Source organism: Stegodyphus dumicola, chromosome 8 (assembly GCF_044657685.1).
Source record: "Stegodyphus dumicola isolate Sdum_Otavi_A_Nest chromosome 8, ASM4465768v1".
NCBI classification, from domain to species: Eukaryota; Metazoa; Arthropoda; class Arachnida; order Araneae; family Eresidae; genus Stegodyphus; species Stegodyphus dumicola.
The window spans coordinates 6,207,186-6,223,869 of NC_140775.1; the positions used below are offsets into that span (position 1 = coordinate 6,207,186).

At 31.4% G+C, this 16,684-nt stretch overlaps 1 protein-coding gene across 1 annotated transcript in view; it reads left to right on the plus strand.

Annotated features, from left to right (window-relative positions):
- Sf3b6 (splicing factor 3b subunit 6) overlaps positions 1-16,684 on the plus strand; it is a 40,650-nt gene that overhangs the window by 10,096 nt on the left and 13,870 nt on the right. Inside the window, exon 3 of the mRNA XM_035349169.2 lies at positions 15,587-15,725. Coding sequence (XP_035205060.1) covers positions 15,587-15,725 — 139 coding nt within the window. The remainder of the gene's footprint in view (positions 1-15,586; positions 15,726-16,684) is intronic.

The window sequence follows — 16,684 nt, forward strand, 5'->3', positions numbered from 1 at the left end:
AGAGAACAATAAATTACATATGCTAAGGCAAACAACGAGAGTGATTTTTTAGCAAACACAACAAAAGAGTAATGGTTGCAATTCCCAAATAAGTGAATCCATTGGGTTACCAGGTTTCAGCTATTATCGCAAATGATAATGGTGTTTGTGTTTACCAACTTCTTTGTGGAAGTGCTTCCAAAGTTTTACGAACAAAATAAAAATCGATTTACTATGTGTTTCAATATCTATATATTAGTGACCCAACTATTGTGTTCAGTTTGGAAATTTTAAAACTGTCACTTTAGTTTTAAACTATTGTACTATTTATCAATTTTGTGGCAGATGTTTTACTATAGTGTATTCCATTACAGGCAAATCCCACAAATATGTATTTTAAAATTGAATGTAAGATAAAAACTACCATGATTTATGTATAAATCTATCAGAACTACAACAAATAGAACACATATAAAAACAGTGAAATTATTAAAACCAAAGAATTGTTATGGTTATGGCTGCTAGAGTTTTGGATATTCTGAAAATTTTGGCAACTTCTACAAAGTGGTTGCACTAATTCATAAACAAACTGTGTAGTTCATAAAATATTTACAAGCAAGTCCAAAATCTAAACCTCTGGATCACCAGCAGCCTTTTTATTATTATTTATGTATGCTTCACATTTGTGCATTTGCAATGTATCATATAACTCTTATACCAATCTTGCAAATCATTTATTATTGTTTTTTGCTTTCATTACCCTGTGATTATCAACATACTAGAGAAATGATGGGAAAAATATATTTACGGGTGCCCCTTGGCAATTAGTGGTACGTGGACACTGAGTTTGTGCAATTCTTTGATTTGTTATTTTGGCTTTGTGTAGCAGTGATTTTGTGCAAAAAATCAGTGCAACTTAAAAAACTTAAAAAAAAAAAAAAATTGCTCAAACTAGGCATTGCGCACTCCCTTGATTTTGCCCGTGTACACATTGATCTATATTCACTTAAGAAGTCAAAGGAGCAGCCAACAAAAAATATATAATCTCAATAAACTACATTTTAAATCAAACAATGAAATAACATAAAAAAGGAAATTCATTTTAGCACTACACAAAGGAAATATCCACTTACCTTATTTACTAATTTTCCAATTTTCCTGTCTTCAGTCAAACAAAATTCCTTAACAGCATCCAAAAACTTCCTAAAATTATCTGAACTAGAATCTGTAAACTGGCTTCGCCACATAAATTCACAAAAATAAAAATAAAAAGTATCCTCTGTAGTGCAGGTATCATCCGATGTTTCGACCATTTGCATTTCCTTCCTACAAACAGGACACTTATAATGACAACTAAGTGAATCTTCATTTACACACCAGTCAATTAATGCTTTTTTTCCCCTTTAATTTCAAATTGTACAGAAACTTCAAATTAATCTTAACAACATTCAGCCATTTTACCATGTTAACAAAATAACAACGTACTTCTTATCCAAAATTCGTCCTATCATTCAAATTCACCGCAATCGTGCAACCAATTATGTCATAATAGGGTTTCAATAACATTCAACTTCTCAGATTAGCATAAATGAAACAACAACTTGGCGATAATCCAAGAAGCACCCTTCAATCTAGTCTAACTGAAATGACACATACTGCAATATTTAAACAATTTTTTATTTTAAATATCAGTGTTTAAGTAGTACCAAAGAGCATGCTAACCTTTTTTGTTAATATTACCCTTGGTAATGATCAGGGCTGTGGAGTTGGTAGGGAAAATAACCGACTCCAACTCCTGGAATTTTATTAACTCTGACTCCCTCATATATATACAGTCAAAAGTCGTTAATTTGGACACCCATACTCTGGAATGATCTATAATCCGGACCTCAAAGCTACAAGCTTTCTGCGCATGCGTCACGTTTAAGAGTGCGCGTAAGACCCTTACGGCTGCGAATATGTTTGTGCGCATGCGCGTTTAATGTGTAACGGAGGTATAAGCTAAGCTAAAATTATCTAATTCAGTTAATGTTGCAGATTGCGTTGTTCCTTAATCTTCAAATTGGATCCGGATTATTATTTTTTGCAGACTGTTAGAGCAATTTCATAAAAGTAAGCTTGAACTTTCGATTATGTCAAACAGAATTTCCGATATATATTTACTAATATGTAATTTGTTTCTACAAAGCGAAAGTATGTTTTGAAATCCGAAATCTTTTTATCAATTTCACGCCACAGATTTTAAGTTGATCTGTCAGCACTATCCTTATCTTCAGGGCAGATGTTTTTATTTTATTTGGCTTATAATTCCTTACTAAGTGTAGTATTTCATCTCGATGTACTCAGTCTTTGATATGATTTAAATCAAGTTCCTTGTCATTATAATTCGCTTCCGATAGTTGAAGAAAGTGACCCAGAGGTTATTGAAAATGAAAACATTTCAATTGACAAATTAGTCGGTATTCTCAACACAGCAATTATAGGACTTGAACAACGGAACTTTGTAACTAAACAAGAAATTATGTCTGTTTAATAGAATTAAAGAGAAAGTATTATCACATGAAACGAAACAACTTACATTGAAAGAAATGTTTATAAAGTAAACAAATAAATATTAAGCTTTTTCTTTTTGTAAATTTTGATACCCTTTAGATCATAATTGTTCTTTATTTCATAAATTATGGTTTCATATTTTTAATTTTGTAATTTCTGCATGCCATCTTACCAGATTTAAACTGATTATCTATAATCCAGAATCGCCGAAGTCCCGACAAGTCCGGATTAACGACTTTTGACTGTATTAACATATACACATGAGTTACAGCTTATTAGCTTCAGCAAGATTTTCTTTGTTGGAGGGCCATAGATCTGATTTGATAAATTTCAGAGCTGAGAGGAGTCTTTCCACACTAACTTAAGTAGGCGGAAGAGCTGTTACTGTTAGGGCTTACTTCTTTTAACTTTTCAGGATAGGTTTTTATAAGTATTGAAAGAGGTAGATGTCTTCCAAGCGCAGTCATATTTCTCTATCTCTTCAAAGGCCGTGTAGAAATCTTGTTTGTATTTTTTCATTTTTATATCTAAAAGCTCTTGTTTCTTTATTTTCATTCTCTTTGCCTTGGCCTTTTCAATATTATCCAAAAATATTTCTCAAAATCTAATTCATCGCTGGAAGAGGATGATAGAGACTCAATTGCAATGTCTGCAGTTTGACTGTCCTGATTCGAGTCCTCCAATTGTTCTAAGAATAATTTCATTCTTAATGAAAGTTCATAGATGACTTTCTTTGCCTTTTGGATTTGTTCATCATCCAAGAAAATTCGGTGTCTCGGATCTCCATATATTAAACCCAGCAAGATCTCATTGTCTAGCAACGTAGTTTCTCTTTTCTTTATTGAAGAAATTATTTCTTCTGCAATAGACCCTCCATTTCAGAAAGAACAAACATCCCATTCTTCCATTCTTGCCTCCTGTCAATTCTTCAGATTGCAGCTTTTTTGTGGCTATATTACAGTATAAAAAGAAGAGTTTCCAATTCTTCAAGATCATTCCACAGGCCTTCTGTTAGTGAAACAGTAGGGTTATCTACATCTTCTAAAAAAGTTCTTAATTCTAAAAACATCTTTATCATCAAATATGTACTTCCTTATTGTGTTGCTTGATCAATAATTGCTCCTTTTCCTGCTCGCTTCCTAAGAATGGCATCAATTTTAGGAGTTCTTATTGCTATTGCTGCTTACCTAAGTTTACCAGTGAGATTTGTAACTAACTGAATCAGTTTAATCACCAATGGCAAATATCACATCCATCCTCCTCCCTTATATTTATTTATTAATATATCAATAAAATAGAAAATAACTATTTATTAACGTATACTGTTCATAAAAAAAATAATAACTCGGCTTGTCATCAATTTTTTTCAATTCATTTTAATTTCATTTCATATTCAAACTGTCCAACAAAAACAAGTTGGAGTCGACCTGTTTTTAGCGACTCCAACTCCACAGCCCTGGTAATGATTATATGCTTCACCTAACACCATTGCTGAATGAAGTGTGTGTTGACGAGGAGAAATTTAACAGAAATTTTTTTCCATATGTGAAACATTAATTTTGTAAATGATACTCATCAGCCCTGTAGTGCCAAAAGTTTACATTTAGTACTGTTTGAATTCAGAATAATTTATTTAATTTAGAATTCAAACAACAAAAATCAGTGTTATATTTGCAAATTTTCACAGGACTGGGTCGATGGTTTTACCGAACTATCAACCTCAGCTGCCAAAGTACAAATGAACGAGGTAAGATAAAGTGATACTTTTGTCCAGCCTTTCTTATTTTATCTTGGCACTATATCTTACCTTGTTCATTTGCACTTTGGCAGCTGAGGATGATGGTTCGGTTTGTAAATATAACACTTATTTTTGTTGGTTGGTTTCTAAACTAATTTTTATTCGGTGTGTTATTTTGCCTTAATAACTGATTTTTTATTACAGAAACCAGTTTGGCACCAGTTTCAGATAAATCTGAAACTGGTGCCAGAGTTGGTACAGCAGGATTTGGGGGGGGGGACAGAATTTTTAGAATTTAGAGAAGTAACAAAATTAAGGGATGACAATTTAGGGAAGGCACTGGAATGCAAAAATTTTGGAATTTAGGGAGGTGCTTGGCAACAGAATTTTGGACCCTCAGAGACTGCACCGGACTGCAAAATGTCTACACTGGCCCTGAATAAACCTTAAGTATATCTGGGAATTTGTTTATTTGGGACTAAGTGTATGCGGGAAATCGGCATAAATGCAATAAATAACTAAACTAATGTAATTTAGGCTAACTTTGTCAGCACACAATAGAAGCATGGCAAAATTTAGCAGAATATGTCTTTAGTCACCATTCTTATGATGCATCACCGATAATGTATAGTAGACAGTAGCTGAGTTTTATGACGATTGCTGCTGATTTGAAGATGGTCAGATATCGCAACAAAAAGCAAAATTTTCCAGTTAACGGAATTTTTGGAGAAATGCAGGGAAGTGTTACTAAATGAAGGTAATATAACAAGTTTTTCATTGTGATGGCAGTGCTCCAGTCATCTATTGATTAACGGATGATGAAATCTGTAGTATGGTTCTAAGTGCAGAAAATATTGCTAACCAATAATGAAAAAAGTGACAGAGCAGTTGTTGAGAACAAAAACAGTTTGATTGACAATTTACTGAGAATTCTCAAGACGGTAATTACAGGACTGTGCAACTATACAAGAAACTATGTATGCCTATTTATAGAATTAAAAAGTATTAGCACAAAAAAATAGACAAACTACTTGCATTAAAAAAAATTTTTAAAGCAAACAAATAAATATTCAGCTTTTTGTTTTTTTAATTTTGATTCCCTTAAGAGGAAATTCCCTTAATGTATATGCAATAAAAAAGAAAAAAGAGACATAGCTATGGTGGTGGTGAGCTAGCTTAGAACATAGATCCATATTAAAGAGAAAGAGTTCTGATTGCATAGAATGCTAAGATGGTGAATCCATAATAAACAGCAGACTTGGTAGCCGAATGATATTAAATATTTATTTTTATTTCATTTGACATTGTTGCCAATGTACACTAATTGTGCTATTCAAGAACATTTACATTTTTGGTGGTGTTGCGATAGGAAGAAAGTACAGCAAAAAAAGCATCCAAGCAGAACAGTTGTAGAAGTTAAAGTGTGCTGTAAATTGAAAGTTGTGATCACGTTTCACAATTCTATTTTATTCACGAGTTGGGAAAGCATCAATTTAATCGAGCATACACGAGTGTATCATATAAATCGAGCATATACGAATGTATACGAGTCAATATATCCATTTTGACGTAAAGGATTCAAGATTGAAAAGTTCCAGTTGAAAAACAGTAAAATTTAATGAAGAAATTATTTACATTATTCTAACACGAAATTTACATATAATATAAGTTTCCCCATCATAGGGCCAAGATTAATTTTATCAAGAACAAATATTATAATTGTTGACTACCGCCATGTAGCCAACAGGGTTCGTACGGTACTTAAGAGTCCTTAAAAGTCCTTAATTTTGGCCGAAATCAGCAGAATGTCCTTAATTTTAATCATCATAAATTTCTGTCTCTTTTTAACAGTTGCCATTTTGAGTGTGAATTAGCATTTTGGAGGAATATTTTCGGCGATTCACTGGCATATATGGTTATCTTTTGAATGGGTTTATGGGTTATAATTCGTTTCTATTTCTAATATAAATGATGGGATACTCGAGTTTCTAAGCAAGAAGTGAGATATAAGCATTTTGAAATTCATTTTCTTTAATAAAGAGTTCTTAAACAACTTTTCGCTTTTGGAGATGTGAATTCTTTTATTAAACGGTTCTAAATTTGGCAACTTATCAACATTTTGGCGATTTTAAGATCAGTTTCTATAGAAAATTTTTAATTCCAAGATCTGAGAATTTTTGGACAATTTTTTTTTTTAAACATCCTAACATTGATAAATTTCATTAAAATAGTGGTAATATATTGAAATTATATTTAAAAAATAACATTAAAATAAAACATTTTTAATTTTTGCCATCATATTATAAAATTTCATTTTGGCAACTTATTATACAATATTTTGACTCTGAAAATAAAGAAGGTATAATGCTATAAAGCACAATTTATGAAATGGCTCTTAGCAAAAGCAAAATTAGCTATGTGATTAGTTAAAAATATCTTTTTTCATTTTTTCGTAGTAAAACTTTTTCCCATGTAATTGTCTCGGAATATTCAAAATTCTCAGAATATGTATCAGTTTTCTCTATAAAATTAATTTCACATTTTTTCCCTCCTTTTTTTTCCAAAATATTTCTGCCTTTTTGCTGTTACTGAATTGGTAGGAATCATTTTTCTTTAGTATTTTAGCCCTTGTAGCTTGGAAAGTTTAGAAGGATTTGAAGGTAAGATATATAGACCCATGATTCTAGAAGATTCGAGAAATATGTGACAAAATGAAAAATGTCTCCATGGTATCAACACGTAATGGATGTATTTTAGAGAAAGTTTGCGATGAATTTCTTACTTTTTGGAGAGCGTCTGGAAGAACAATGAAAACATAATATTTGAATGTTTTACTCCTGATACTAGAATCATTTTCTTAACATGTTTATCTTCCCTTTATTTTCTCTACTTTTCACTAGACACAAGCATGGAAAGTAATAAAAATGCTTCTAATCTTGTCACATGGGCAGGCAAATTATAGAAGGGGATTTTTTTATTAAAGAAATTGAAAACTTACAATTTAAAAGATTCGTCTAATATGCTTTAATGCATCATACACAGAGCTGGCACTAGGCATTTTCCCACCTGATGCAATCTCTGTGGAGCCTAAATTCTGCTTCCAACGCCTGCTCTAAATTCTAAAAGTTGTGCCATTTCTAGATTTTGTTCGGTGTGTCACTAAATTCTAAAAATTCTGCCACAATGGCTCTGTAACCGACCTTTACCATATATATTTCTTCTGAATGTTCATATTACTAAAGAAATAAAATTAGTTATTTTCTATACATTCTAAATGCATTTCATGTTTTTTAGAATAACGAAAATCTTTAGTAATTAAATCCAAAAATTCTAAAATGAAAAGGAAACGTGTTGAAGAAAGAAAATAATAAAGACAAAGAAAATTATTCTTCAAAGAAAATGTGCAGTTATTATTATGTAAATTACCCAATTGTTTACGATTTCAGCCTTTACTATAATTTCCCATTTCTATTTCCTCATATGATAGAGTTACTGAGCCAGATGAAATTAAAATTAAATTATATAATCTTGATTAGTAGTGCACGCTTTTATTTTGAATTTGACGGTTCTTGTTTAATTACGTCATCGTGAGCTGCAAATGATTTTGTTAGCATCAGAACATGCCTTTGTATTCTATGTTCTTTTTATATAAGAGGCTTATTTAAACCTGTGTCTGATATTTTAGTTATTTTCAGACACAGTGATAGTTTGCTTCACATCAGTTGAGGGTTTTCGACTATTTAACTTTTACCAGATCAAGTAAACCCTCATAGGTACATTGTGGAGAGGTTGACAAGTTAGGAGATAAAGCAGTTAGGTTGATGCAGAAACTAGCGAGAGCATTGGTTTGCATTTTGAGACAAATCTCTAATTGTTAGAAAAGATGCTTAAAGAGAAGGAAATCGATATAAACTAGCCAAAATGTTTGGGAAGGCTTCAAATTAAAATAATGGATAAATATTTTGTTGAGTGTTGTTGTTACAAAACATAAATGTTTTGTAGCTTTTAATGTGTAATTATCCTAATATCGTTTAAGAATCAATGTAAAAAATTACATGCATTTTAAACTGTGAAATTTGATTAGATTTTGATTTTAATAGGCCTTTTTAACAAATATTGTTAAAAAATAAAATTTAATTGTGGCCATGTAAATCCATAATGACTAAGGTTATCTAATTACTAGTTTAATTATTTATAACATATGCTTACCCTTAAAAATTATCTCTACGTATTAGAGCGAGTTATTGCCTTTCATTAATACTCACTGTGGTCACATGATAAAACACAAAAACGTAAAAATTCAAGTAAAACTTATTCTTTGCATCTAGTGAGACTTAAAATAACACAAAACAATTTATCACCTCTGGTGCTTTAATGGCTTATTGGAACCTTAAAGTATATTAACTGGGTTACAACCCCTGAAACTCTACACGAAGCTACGACACTAACTGCATCAAACTGAGCCCGACTAACTTTCAACATTTGCGAACTTGCATCAGGACACCTGCCTACATCAGGCCTTTCAAGTTTGTTCTAATGAGCAGGTCTCTCTCTAGACAAGCAGCAGCAGTAACAACATTCAGTGTTTTGTTCTGAATCATGCTGATTATGATCTTAATTCTCGTTTTAACCTATGCCGTTTGACATAAAATCTACTTGCCATTTACTCAACCTCTAGACTGACCAAGTACGTGACAAAATGAGACATTTAAAAAAATCAACATAAAGCTAACTGTGAGTAAAACGTAAATGTCACTTATCTTCTTTCAAATATGTCCATCTGTTGTAAGTGTAAAATATTTAATGCTACTTGATAAATTGCATAAAGTTTATTTTATTCTCAAACTTATTAATAATTATGTTAAAATTATGTTAATTATGTTTAATAATAATGCATCCTGCTTATGGATCTATTTTATTTTTAGGATGGTATCACAAAAGTGAAATTCAGGCATAGATAATATTTTTAATTGAATTTATTCAGTTCCCATTTGCTCATAGGTCCTTAATTTTTTTCATTAATGGCCCTTAAAAGTACTTAATTTTCATGTGCAGAAATGTGTACGAACCCTGAGCCAAGAACAGCATCAAGCATCACACGCAAAACCGAACTAAAAAGGGTTTTCCCCTTTTTCTCTGCTGCCGGTCACGTGATTTAGTCAGTGACAGACAAGATAAATAATAAAAGAAAAATTGACTCCATCGGAGGGGAAAAGCAAGAATTTCAACATATGCACAATTATCCAGTGTGGAAGATCACCTAGAGAAGGTTTTGGTTTAGGTTAGAAAGGTTTCAGTTCTCAAAATTTTTAGTTAGGTTCTAGCAAGAGATGTGACATAGATTAATCTAGAAATAGTGCAGTCCAGAAAAGTTATTATTAGTTTTAGAATAGAGAGGAATTGCCTAAATTAAAAATGAGGAATTAAGAGGCTTACTAAATTAAATTATAAAGCTGATTTACATATTTTTTATCTGAATCCATAATGAACAGCAAACTTGGCAGCCAAGTATTATTAAATATTCATTTATATGTCAGTTGACATTTGTGGTCATTGGCACTCTAATCATGCTATTCAAGAGCCTTTACATTTTTAGTATTGTTGTGATAGCAAGAAAGCACAGCGAAAAAGGCTTCCAAGCAGCACAGTCATAGAAGCTAAAGTGCAGAGTTATGCAATATGGAAGATCACCAAGATAAGATTTGGGTTTAGGTTAGAAAGGTTTCAGTTCTGAAAGTTTTGAGTTAGGTTCCGAATTAGCTACATCATCAGCATTATGCAAGCCACGTAACATAAATTAATCTAGAAGTGGTGCGTGCAGTCCAGAAAAGTTATTACAGTCAAAAGTCGTTAATCGGGACTTCGGCGATTCCGGATTATCGATTTTTCCGGATTATAGATCATCAGTTTAAATCTCGTAAGATGGCATGCACAAATTCTAAAATTAAAAATATGAAACCGTATTTTAGGAAATAAAGAACAATTATGATCTAAAGGGTGTCAAAATTTACAAAAAAAAAAAGAAGCTTAATATTTATTTGTTTACTTTATTAAACATTTCTTTCAATGTAAGTTGTTTCGTTTTATGTGATAATACTTTCTCTTTAATTCTATAAACAGACATAATTTCTTGTTCAGTTAAAAAGCTCCGCTGTTCAAGTCCCGTAATTGCTGTGCCGACTAACTTGTCAATCGAAATTTCATCGTTTTCACTAACCTCTCTGTCACCTTCTTCATGTCTTTATCCATTTTTTGCAGCAATTCCACTTTTTGTTTGACGGACATCGAGACATACTTTCGTTTTGTAGATCCTTTGGGAGCTCCAGAATCGGAAATTGACATAATCGAAAGTTCAAGTTTACTTTTATAAAATTGCTCTTACAGTCTGCAAAAAATAATAAGCTGCATCCAATTCGAAGATTAAGGAATAACGCAAGCATCAACATTAACTGAAATAGATAATTGTATAATTTTAGCATATACCGTTCGTTATACGTTAAACGCGCACGCGAAAACGTATTCTGCACTTGCGCACACGCATATACGCGTGCGCGTAAAGATCTTACGCGCACACGTAAACGCCAATGTGCATGTGTCAACGCGGCGCATGCGCAGAAAGTTTTTAGCTTTGAGGTCCGGATTATGGGTGTCCAAATTAACGACTTTTGACTGTATTAGTTTCAGAATAGAGAGCAAATACCTAAATTAAAAATGAGAAATTAAGAGGCTATTACTAAATTAAATTATAAAGTTGATTTACATATTTTTTATCTTGTATGTATGAAAAAGACGTAGCAAATGTTGATGGTATAGAACCTAGATCCATATTGAAGGGGGAACTTGTCAGCCGAGTAAAATTAAGTATTCAACTTTTATTTCATTGACATTTGCAGCCACAACTTATTTAGCACTCTAATAGAGCCTATTCAAGAACATTTAAATTTTTCAAAATGTTGCAATAGGAAAGCAGCACAATAGCATCCTAACGGCAACAGAGGTAAAAGCAAAAATGTGCAGTTATCCATAATGGAGGCTCACCACGGGAAGGTTTTGGTGTAGGTTGCTTATTTAAAATTAAGGTTTCAGTTCTCGAGATTTTAAGTTTCCAAATTAACTACGTCATCATTGTTATGCCAAAAATCAGCGTATATATGTGTATGTAAATCTATATGATATAGATTGTTCTTGAAGTAACGCAGTCCAGAAAAGTTATTACTGTTTTTAAAATACATAAAAGAAATCCCCAAATTAAAAATAAGGAATTAAGAGGCTATTGCTATATTAAATTACAATTTTGAGATTTACATATATTTTATTTTAAATGTGTGTGTGTATCATTTCTTAATTTTTACTAGTGTTTGATAAAAACAATAAATTCAATAGTTTAATACAATAAATTCATTATGAACTAAATAGATTTTTAAGACATAAATTAGTAACGGAAGCTATTCTATTATTTTTTAATTTATCACATTTTTTTTAAGCCTCCTTCTCTTAATTTAACATCATTTCATATATTGTCGACCACTAAAATTCTGTGTAGTAACTTTAAAAAAAGTACTGAAAGTAGTTATATTTTTAAAAACTTATGCGTGTATATGCCTTTCATGTTTACTGTTTAAAATATATGCATATTTATAATAAGACATAAATTAAATGAATATTTTAATAAGTGTATCAATTTAAAAAAAATTTTTTTCTACCTTCTGAGTGGCACAGGATTTTAGATCCGTCATGAAGATCGGTATTTAAACAGCATTTATCAGTTGTGTTTGTATAATTACTTACTTTAGTCTGTATTTTCACAAACTTACATTCATTAAGATGATATTTTCATTATTAAAGAAAGTAAAAAAGCAAAATGTCTTTAATTATAAGCTAATATATGCCAAGTAGCAAAACTTCTGATGACCGGATGAAGCTGGTCATAACGCTCAAAGAGTTAAATAGTTGCCATGAACTGAAATTTTCAAAGTTATTAAACCTCTAATTAGATGATACAGTCAAAAGTCGTTAAGCCGGACTCTTCGGGCGATTCCGGATTATCGATTTTTCCGGATTATAGATCATCAGTTTAAAGCTCGTAAGATGCATGCAGAAATTCTAAAATTAAAAATATGAAACCGTAATTTATGAAATAAAGAACAATTATAATCTAAAAGGTATCAAAATTTACAAAAAAAAAAAAAAAAAAAAAAAGCTTAATATTTATTTGTTTATTTTATTAAACATTTCTTTCAATGTAAGTTGTTTAAGTTGCTTCGTTTTATGTGATAATACTTTCTCTTTAATTCTATAAACAGACATAATTTCTTGTTCAGTTACAAAGTTCCACTGTTCAAGTCCCGTTAATTGCTGTGCCGAGAATACCGACTAACTTTTCAATCGAAATTTTTTCGTTTTCACTAACCTCTCTGTCACCTTCTTCATGTCTTTATCCATTTTTTGCAGCAATTCCACTTTTTGTTTGATGGACATCGAAACATACTTTCATTTTGTACGATCCTTTGGGAGCTCCAGAATCGGAAATTGACATAATCAAAAGTTCAAGTTTACTTTTATAAAATTGCTCTTACAGTCTGCAAAAAATAATAAGCCAGATTCAATTCGAAGATTAAGGAACAACGCAATCATCAACATTAACTGAAATAGATAATTAGATAATTTTAGCTTATACTGTCCATTATACATAAAACGCGCACACGAAAACGTTTTCTTCACTTGCTCACAGGCATATGCGCAGTCGTAAAAGGTCTTACACGTACGCGCAGAAAGTTTTTAGCTTTGAGGTCCGGATTATGGATCATTCTGGATTATGGGTGTCCGAATTAACGACTTTTGACTGTACTAAAAAAGTAATATTTGTTTTAATATATGAATTAATATAATGATTAGAGATATTATAAATTGTATGTAATATTATATTATTAGTTAGTAGCATAGGAAATAATTAAATAGTTTGAAATATAATTTCTTTTACATATACAAGATATTATATATTACATTATGACAAGACATTTTCTTTTACCGAAACTTTTATTGTGAATGAAATGTGTTGAAAATGTCACCGCTCATCATATTTCCCTCAAGAGTTGATACATTTTTGCTAACATTCTGAAAGCACTTTAATGATAATTTTTCATTCGGAAATCAAATGCTGATGGTGATGCCACCATTATCCATAAACTGCATGCGAATGATCGAAATCAGATTTAAGCTTGCAACTCAAGATTGAAAGGGGACCCACATTTCATAAACAGTCACTGTGGACTTCTAAAATGCATCTCCTTCATCTACAAACTACTGTAAGAGAGAATTGGCAGTTTGCATGAGCATATCGTGGATCTCATTTATCTATGTGCATAGAATCCACCTAGCTTTGCCATAGTTCAAATGCTTTTTTCATAATAGTTTCTACACTGTTGAAAGCACTGACCCAAGCTTTTTGATAGTCATGCATCTCTTCTCACAAATAATCACATTCACACAACCTGTGTTTATCTTCACCCACTCTCATCCCTCAATAAAATCTTTAATTATTTATTCGCTTGGGTGCTAGGAAGATACTCTTTCCCATATTCAGCTGGAGTTTGCCATGTTTCAGATTACTGGACGTTTTCTTGAACATGAAATATGATCACAATCCATTGTTCCATTGTCCAAGGCAGCTGTTGTTAGCTCACTGTCGCGATTTCAGTGTAAGATTGGGATAGTGGCTGTACTGATCGAAAGACACACAGGTTGTGTACGGATAGAAGTTTGTAATAGCAACAACACGAGTCATATTTGGATCCCCAATACTGCATTATCCTTTCAACTCTGCTGCAAAGTTGGCAGTTGTTGGTGACTAATTTTTCACCAACCTAACATCTAAAAAAAACAGTAGCCATTTTAAAAAATGCTGTCATCCTTAAAATTACATAAAACAGCAATGAATTGAAAGTGATAATAATGGATGCTAGAGGCATCCATTATCCATTATGAAGCACTAAAAATTGCTGAAAACAAACATCAATACTCAAAATTACATAAATCAGCAATAAATTAATCCAAACTGAAATGAGTTTCCATATTAAAACTTTTTTTGTGTGTGTGTGTGTGTGTGTGTGTGTGTGTGTGTGTGTGTGTGTGTTCTGTCCATATGCATAATAATATTTTAACTTAAAATACCATCAGAGAATTGCAGAACCCTCAGCATGGCAGAGCAGACTCACATTGCTCTCCATGTACAGCCTGTTTTGATTTTTTTTTTTAAGAAAAGGGTGGGGAAAAAAAAACGAGAATTGCACAAATTAGCTTTGTGGAATGCACATCCCTGCATTCTCTACTCCTGGGGAAAATGTAGCACTTTCTTTTTCATTAGCAGCTAAATTCTCTAATGGCATTACAATTCTTACGATAAAATAAATTCCATGCATTAATTACAACAAATGGAAACCATAAACATGACCCTCGAGTTTCAAAACCACTCACATTTCCCTTATCACCCAGATAGATGGTGGCATTACGCAGTTGTATAATGTACATGCAAGTTAGTGGGTTACCAAATAAATACATTTTCATAAAATTCAGAGTTGCCTTCTTTGGCACCATAATACTCTGCCCAGTGATTCTAATTAGGGTTGCTTGGATAATGTGATAATACCGAATCCACTTGTACATTCTAACAAGCAAGAACAATGATGAAAAACATTATTGTAATTATATTTGTAATAGGAGTGAAAATAAACAATCAGAATAAATACAACTGCAGGAATGATACTTATAATCTGCAATCTATATATTTTTCTCAAAACAGATAATCACATTATATCTACATTACAGCTATTTAGATTCAGTGCTTTAAACAAAACAAAATAAAGAAATAGTTTTGCTGTCCTTTTAACCATTAACTGATTTCTCAATTTATTGCATACAATTAAAAAAATAGGAAACATTGTTAAACTTATGCTCATGAAGCTCTATGCTGTGCTTAGCGTTTCATTGATGTCCTTCCTTCCCTATACATTCTTTTTTTCAGTAGGGGATTTCCACCATTCAAATGTAACTGCTTCATTTTCCAAAAGCTAAAATGTAAGGTTTGGTTCTGCAGAAAGGTACAGAATGAATTATGAATTTCACTGTAATGTTCGATAAAGCTGAGTAAATGTATGTAAAAAAAAAATAGTGCTAGTTTTATTTCATATGTACATGTTATAAAGAGAAATAGAAAACATATTGAAAATTGAAATACGCCAAAAAAATTTTTTTAGGAATTTCATTCATAAAATTTGTGTTTCTCGTATTCTTTTAATTACAAAAGTTTGTTATTTGCAGAGGCAATACACCAGAAACTAGAGGCACAGCATTTGTTGTCTATGAAGATATATTTGATGCAAAGAATGCTTGTGATCATTTGTCTGGATTCAATGTTTGTAATCGCTACCTGGTTGTATTATACTACCAGTCCAACAAGGTAATACAATTTTATATTTTTATTTAAAATGAAAAAAAATATCGTTTTTAAATTTATAATATTGTTACAATTTTCATGTTGTACATATTTTTTTTTTTTCCATCATAAGTGTGAAAAATATACTTACTGGCATACCTTAAGATATTTCAGTTTTTATCTACTATAAAGTGCTAAAAAATAGGTACCATCGGAGAATAAATTTTTTAATGAACATGACTAGAGAATTATTTAATTGTACTCATATAAGCATTGAAGATTATAGTCGTATGTAACCTTGCATATAAGTTGTCTCAGTGAATATATACGATAAGCAAAAACTCTTTTTCTGATTATGAAAATTTATTGCATTAAAGCTATTATAATTAGATACGCATGGTTTTTTTGGAAATGCGAACTGCAGTAATTAATCATGTTTTAAAACAGTACCTAATTTCAGCGTATGTCCGCTTTGTAGCTTGGAGAAGTTGAGTCAAAGTTTCAGTTCTTGTCATATGCTCTTTGAATGTTTACTGCTTAACTCCTTAATACAGGTACACATTGCACAAAATGGGATAGTTCTATATCTCCCATTCTACTGGGCCAATTGTCAAAATTTAACTGGTGTTCTGTATGTCTCAAAAGTGCGACTTAGGATATATATTAGATTTATACATAGCATTATTCTTTTCCATATTTTGATTCTACGACTCAATTTATATGTAGATATTAATTTTTGTAATTTTTGGTGAGAAATTTATGGAGAAATTTAAAAATTAATCTTGGCACATTTTCTTCAGTTTGCACCAAGTCACTTGGCGAACTTCTTAATTTATAGCAACCTATTTTCCTTTTCTTTTTTTTTTTTTCTCATTGTACAGAAGTGGAAAAAAGGTTATTATTCATACTTTCAAAATAATTTTAACAAAGTGCATAAATCATATTTGGCATTACTATCGCTTATAACGAATATGCTAAACTTT